At 36.0% G+C, this 6393-nt stretch overlaps 2 protein-coding genes and 1 non-coding gene across 4 annotated transcripts in view; 1 reads left to right on the top strand and 2 right to left on the bottom strand.

The window, feature by feature from the left end:
* Positions 1–1673, bottom strand: part of LOC107754144 (tyrosine-protein phosphatase non-receptor type 9-like) — a 24355-nt gene extending 22682 nt beyond the window's left edge. For both annotated transcript variants that reach the window (XR_001641548.1, XM_016570475.1), the window contains exons 1-3: positions 1608–1673; positions 1110–1253; positions 938–1027 (exon numbers count right to left, since the gene is read on the bottom strand). Coding sequence is in view for 1 of the 2 variants with exons in the window: in XM_016570475.1 (XP_016425961.1) it covers positions 938–1027; positions 1110–1253; positions 1608–1640 (267 nt within the window). In the remaining variant the exon portion in view is untranslated. The remainder of the gene's footprint in view (positions 1–937; positions 1028–1109; positions 1254–1607) is intronic.
* Positions 1674–1944: 271 nt separating this feature from the next.
* On the top strand, positions 1945–2018 carry trnai-aau (transfer RNA isoleucine (anticodon AAU)). The gene has a single exon. It is a non-coding gene; the product is annotated as a tRNA-Ile (tRNA).
* A 193-nt stretch (positions 2019–2211) lies between these two features.
* LOC107754146 (exosome complex component RRP45) lies at positions 2212–6252 on the bottom strand. The gene is made up of 12 exons (XM_016570477.1): positions 6068–6252; positions 5849–5943; positions 5558–5677; positions 5340–5442; positions 4566–4703; positions 4401–4483; positions 3782–3914; positions 3520–3608; positions 3177–3323; positions 2858–2976; positions 2436–2499; positions 2212–2340 (listed from the first exon to the last, which is right to left on the bottom strand). The coding sequence occupies exons 1-12, from the start codon at positions 6131–6133 to the stop codon at positions 2310–2312; spliced, it is 1188 nt and encodes a 395-aa protein (XP_016425963.1). The 5' UTR covers positions 6134–6252; the 3' UTR covers positions 2212–2309.
* Between the last annotated feature and the right edge of the window lie 141 nt (positions 6253–6393).

Here is a 6393-nt window from a genome sequence, read left to right as displayed (position 1 = left end):
CATGCAAGCACTGTCACCAACAGCAAGTTTAGTTTTAATTGTCTTTTTGTTTTCATTTGCGTTATCGTTGCTGTTTACCTCACGTTATGCTATGGTGGCTCTCTTTTATTTAGTTTTTTATTTGATTCCTCAGTGTTTGCTAAACGTTCTGTAATTTATTAGTCTGTATATAATACAGCATGTGGTGTATGCCATGCCTCATCTTATTCATTTTTGTTAATAAACGTTTTGTAACGTTTGTTATTGTATCTTACACGACCGTGTTTTTTCAGATGTATTTCCAAGAAAAAAATATCGTCTTATATTCGGGACAATACGGTAAGAAGAATTCAATTATTTATTTTAATTATTTAGCCTGACATGTTTACTGTTCCAAAATGTTCTATGTTTCTTAAAAAATAAAATGTATTGTGTTCAGTGGGAAAATTTTTTTTGTTTTTTACCCAGACTTTTAAAAATAACATATTTTAGAGCTGTAACCGCAATACCGTGAAACCGTGATATTTTATCTAAGGTTATCATACCGTCAGAATCTCATACCGGCCCATGCCTAGTCTGGAGCCCTGAATAGAAGTATTAATTTCTTTAAACAAATTCCCAAAATGACCCCAAATTTTTGAACAGCAGTGTTCCAACAGCATTTTTACACAGTGAGCCAATTCAAAAGTGATATTCGATGTTAAAAAAGCCAAAAAGTCATCACACTCATGCAAATATAAATAATGATCTGATCAAATTTCAAATGGTTTTTAATATCTGCCTGAGAAAGCCAGTCTGTCCATTCAAACAGTCTGCAAATCATGCCATCTCCAATCTGTGCAACTAAATTGTTCCTGCAGCAGAGAAGCAACAGCAAACCGGTAACAGCATCCAAAAAGCTGACCTGGACATCAGTAATGTTCACAAACACATTATGTTCATCTGAAACTGTACTCACCAGAACTGTGAATTTCCCACTGAGTAACTCGCTTCTTAAAGGCTCCTCATTTGGGTTAATATTGTAGATGCCTTCCTTTATTCTGGTGTTCTGCAGACACACAAGAATTAAAATGTACACACACTCTCTCACATAGTGAATTTTTTCATCTGAGCTGTACTGTATACTGTACCTTGTAAGCCTGAAAGAGGTCTATAGCTCTGGAGACATCAAACTTTCTTGCCATGAGGAACTTAACTGCTGTCATCTGACTGACAAGATCTGCATTCGGAGACTGTTCCTGACACCTCAGCTCAGCCAGGAACTCCTCCACCGCCTGGCGCACACACAAACATAAATTGCATCAGGTGTAAGAGTCATTTTACAATGCTATACACCAGTTTCCTAAAATTCTACAATCGGCCTATAAATATTTACTAAACCGTTATGCGTGTGTATTACCCTGTAGAGCGTCGCTAGTTCGCTAACACGGCTAACGTTAGCATTTACCTCAGCTAACGTTAAATTACCTCAAAAACAGCCACTGGGCCGCGATTCTCATTAACATCTCTGTTAATAAAAAATTATTAACTGTATTATATGGCATATCATCTTAATACTTGCTACACGGCTCAGCGTGAAGCGCCAAGGAATTTACGAAGGGCTTAGTGGAAATATTTAGGTATCTTACCACCTCCTCTTGAGTTGTCACGGCTTCCGCCATCTTGAAGCCTGAGCAGCAACGTCTACTGTCGGGAACGCGCCGCTGATGCCTGTCAAGCGGCGCGCGTCAGGATGGCGCGCATGCGCAGTAATGTGGCAAAACCATGGGCAAAACCCATGCTTGGAAGTTGGAAGCTAGCACATAAGATATTTATGAATTTGAGTAAGTAGGCACGAAGGGAATAGGCTGGGATAGTATATTTTCAAGACAAATGTTCCAAATCTGTAGCATTCTATTTATATAACAATTATTAACTGGTCTAACTTAAGTTTGTGAGCCTATTTGCCTAACAATTTCTCCGATTGGCCGGTTAGCTCAGTTGGTTAGAGCGTGGTGCTAATAACGCCAAGGTCGCGGGTTCGATCCCCGTACTGGCCAAAAGTACATTTATGAATTTGTAAGCACTACAGTTAAGATTTCACACGTTAAAGGTCTTACAAATCTTATGTCTAGACCTGTCATTCTGTCAAACAACATGACTAATGCTTTAATTACCTGTTTCACATCTATTTAAGCTTCTTTGCGTACACTACAACTTTTCTTTAGTAATTGAAAAACAAAGAATTCCATATTTTCATGTTTTATTTTATAATACAAAAAGGAACAAATAGTGTCCAGTGGTATGGGAATCTGATATATGATCATCTCTTTCCTCTGCAGTGCTGAAGTTCATTTTTGTTTAGAAGGCTTCGTGGATTTCCTTAAAAAAGATTATATTTGGTTATATCACACACTGTATAAGTATGTTGTACTTTTACTTTGAGATAAGAGGACAGATATAATGACTTTACTCACTGGGCTTCTTCATTAAGAATGACAACTTCCTCCTCTTCACTGTCAGAGATTACCAGTACCTCATCTATGTACACACACACAGATTGGATTTTTGTGTTTCATGAGGACTCTCCATAGACATGTTTTTATACTGTACAAACTTTATATTTATATTCTATCCCCCAACCCTAAACCTTCCAAAAAGACATAACACACACACAATTTAGTAATGTTTACAAGCTGTTTTCTTCATAGGGACAAAATTTGTTAGCCATAACATCAAACATTTCAGCTTTACTATTCTTGTGGTGACATTTAGTCCCTACAACATACAAAATATCTGGACCATACACACAAACAGACTCTTTTTTTTCCAGAACAGATATATAAAGTGTGTTTACAATCACTCTGTACCACAAAAACACACAAGTCTCACACACTACCTGTTTTTGTGTCCTCTGTCTGAGGTTCATCCTCTTCATCCTCATCGAGTCCCCATGAGTTCACGATGCCCTCACCTACCTGTGCAGTTCCCATTGCAACAAGAACAGGAGAGGAAACACTGGCTCTGGGGTCAAGGAGTAATATTTGGGTAAAATAATTTGCCTGGCACAGCAATACAATAAGACAATATTGCCTTTACATTTCATGCATCTCCTCTGAGACATCACTCGTCTCTCTAAACAAGATATTAAAACATTCTCAATTAACGTGAGTTCTTCTAAAACTCTCTTTAAATATTCTGTATGGGCCAATAGATACGCTTCTGTGGGAGTTTCTGTTCTGTTCACAATCTCATTGGCAGTCTCTTTGACATCTGTCATCTCCACTGGGGCTTCGTCTCTCTTAAGGGTTGTGATGCGCTCTTTGGGCATGGACTCGGCAAAGCCAAACTTTCCACCCTCCTTTCTAAAAAGAACAAGTGGATAAAAAAAATACATAAAACAGTAAATGAATTTCATATAAATGTATAATATAAATGTAAATTATTCCATCGCTTTATATTTGCTGTAATAAAACAGAAAGAATGATAAAAGGCCTTTTATTTTTTAATTAAAAAAGCTTTTAAATTTAAGATCAAATTAAAATTTAACTTCAAACAAACCTGATTTTTCTGTCATTCTCTAATGCTTTGTTGATGAGCTCTGTAATTTCAGAAACTTTCACACTTGCTATTTTGCTGCATCTTAAAACCTGCATGAAAACAAAATGTTTGTGACTGTACAACACTGCATAAAAATGCTGCACAGTGCAAAACTGTCAAGATTAAAAGCCCATCCTAGAGATATGTGATAAATCAATTAAAATAAACTGAAAACGAGTAAAATTTGACTAAAAATATAGAACTAACACATATATAACAATACCTGGTCTTTCAGAAGCATGATCCCGCCACTTGACTGAATGGAGCAGATCTCTCTATGTTTGTTCATTGCTATCACCAATAATCCATCCTTCACTCGCTCTTCTCGTTCACAAGGGTCCACAAGCAAATAAGAGCTTAGGAAGGAATAACAAGTAACATGCATGAATAAAAACAATACATAGTGTTTGCTACAAGTCAAGTCACCTTTTTTATATAGCACTTTATACAACAGAAATTGTTTCAAAGTAGCTTCACAGTATTAAATAGGGAAGTAACAAAATCAAAGATGCAAACTTAATCAAATATAAGGCAAATGCAAATTCTGCCGTAAAGCAGCTCTAAAAAGACAATAGTATATTTATTCAGCCTTAGTCAGTTCAGCGTTGATTCAGTTCAGTTCAATAATACAAGTTAACTTCAGCAGTAAGCAGCTCAACAGAAGACAGTGTTCAGTTCAATGTTGACTCCATCTATTTCAATCAGTGTAAATGTTCCAAATTTTGTCAGTTATAAACAGGCAAAACTAACTAAACAAATTCCAGTGCAATTGTTTTTCTAATTGGCACCAGAATAAAACCAGTAAAACTTGTAAGAGATTTTGTGCATGTGATGTTTCTTACCCCTGCAGGAAAAAAGCAAAGCTGACACATATAGGCATGTGATATATGCTCAGTGGAATAGGATCTCTCTCCTCTGGACTGAACTGTTAAAAAAAATTATAGTATAGATAACTAATACAGAATAAAAACCACCTGCCAAACACAGACTGCGATTTTAAGACTCACCACAGTGATGTCTCGTCCCTGAATAGCAACATCCGGCCGCCTAAAATGTGAGAGTGCAGATATGGCAGCAATGCTTGCTGCATCCATCAAGTTTCCGTCATGATTTAACACATGGACATCAACCCGTATTTGCCAAACCTATCAATAATAGAGGTACAGCGAGTGAAGGGCCATTGCATGTGGGACATGGGATAAATGATCTGCTATGTTTTTTTTAGTACGAGAAGGAATTATACTACTGTTTAAAATGCTCACTAAGGCTACATTTATTTGATGAAAAATAAAAGTAAAAACAGTAATATGTATATAGTAAGTGAAACATTATTACAATTTAAAATAACTTTTGTATGTTAATATATTTTAAAATGTAATTTATTCCTGTTAAAATCTGAATTTTACATTACTTTAGACTTTGGTGTCACATGATCTTTTAGATATCATTCGAATATGCTGATTTGGTGCTCAAGAACACTTATTATTATGAATGTTGAAAACAGTTGTGCTGCTTAAATATATTTGTTGAAACCCATTATAATGTTTTAAAATAATATTTTAAACGATTCTTTTCAGGATTCTTTATTGAAAAGAAAGTTCTGTTTTTATATGAAATGGATTTTGCTGTAACAATCTAAAAGTCTTTACTGTCAGTGTACTTTTGATCAGTTTAATGCATCCTCGCTTAATAAAAGTATTAATGGCATTAAAAAAATTTACTGGTCCAAACTTTCCAATGGTAGTGTTTTATATATGTTACATGTCAGGTATCCATATTACCTTTTCTCCTGAAACTACACAGAGAGACTCTGTGTCGATGCATTTAGAATTCCTCAGACACCTCTCAAGCTGTCTGTTTAACATCACCAACAACTCTGACTGCCTACAAAACACACACAGAAACACATTGAGAAACTCCCAGGCATTAGGATATAAAAAAAAACAGAGACAGAGAGAAAGAGAATAATTTGCAAGACTGTGTGTAAATAAGTGTGAACCTGTTTGGCTCAAAGGCTGGTGATGCCATGGGAGACAATTCCAAATTAAAAAACATGATGCCTTCTGTGGGACGTGAATCTTTTGGAGGGACCAACTCACAAGACACCTGACACAACACTCTGAAAGGAAAAACACGTGTTCAAAGTGGGTTTTCTGAGGAAGTACCCCTGCCAAAATGTATTATCTTCACTTATCATGCAAGTGATTATTTGTTGTGACTTTAAATCGGTAGTGTAGGGAAGCACGTCGTTTGTAAACACTGTAAATGTTAAAGCAACTATGACTGATACCTTGTTCTCCCAAGTTCCACGATGCAGCAGCCATAATCAGTTCCAAAAGTGATTTTAATATTCCGGTAATCATATGTTTGTCTCCCATCTAAGCGCTACAGAATACAGAAATATGGTTTAGCTGGTAAAATAGAGATGTGGATTGTAGAATGGCAATAAGCAAAACATTTTATTACTAAAGATATCACATCCAAATTATATTCACAAGGTGTAACTTACTTTTTTCTCTTCTATAGCTTTAAGAAGAAAACGCCTCTCGCAGTTTGACAGCGGAATATCCCTCATTTTGACAGCCTGAAAATATCAAATAAACAACTGGATCTATCGCTGCATCCTCTCACACGCTTCTTTCAGCGTAGAACCTGCGCACCGTTATGACGTAAGTGTAAAAGTGGCGCACAGTATTTGCGTATGCACTGAAAGAGCGATAAAACAGGTCCCGTTGTTTAAAATTTCATGTTCCACCCAAAAAGAAAATATGAATGAAAATTAAATACATCATATATAAATCTATAATTCCGAATAGAAAATGATGTGGATATAGA

Source organism: Sinocyclocheilus rhinocerous, unplaced genomic scaffold (assembly GCF_001515625.1).
Source record: "Sinocyclocheilus rhinocerous isolate Xijiao unplaced genomic scaffold, SAMN03320098_v1.1 scaffold681, whole genome shotgun sequence".
Lineage (NCBI taxonomy): Eukaryota > Metazoa > Chordata > Actinopteri > Cypriniformes > Cyprinidae > Sinocyclocheilus > Sinocyclocheilus rhinocerous.
The sequence above is the reverse complement of the archived record's forward strand: the minus strand, read 5'-3'. Positions and strand labels throughout refer to the sequence as shown.

Bases quoted from the DNA above. Each gene is read 5' to 3' on its own strand.
- LOC107754146 (XM_016570477.1), bottom strand. From the start codon at position 6,133: ATGAGGGATATTCCGCTGTCAAACTGCGAGAGGCGTTTTCTTCTTAAA. The intron at 5,944-6,067 runs GTAAGTTACACC...TGTATTCTGTAG, and splicing joins AAGCTATAGAAGAGAAAAAA to CGCTTAGATGGGAGACAAAC. The intron at 2,341-2,435 runs GTGAGTAAAGTC...ATCTTTTTTAAG, and splicing joins ATTCTTAATGAAGAAGCCCA to GAAATCCACGAAGCCTTCTA.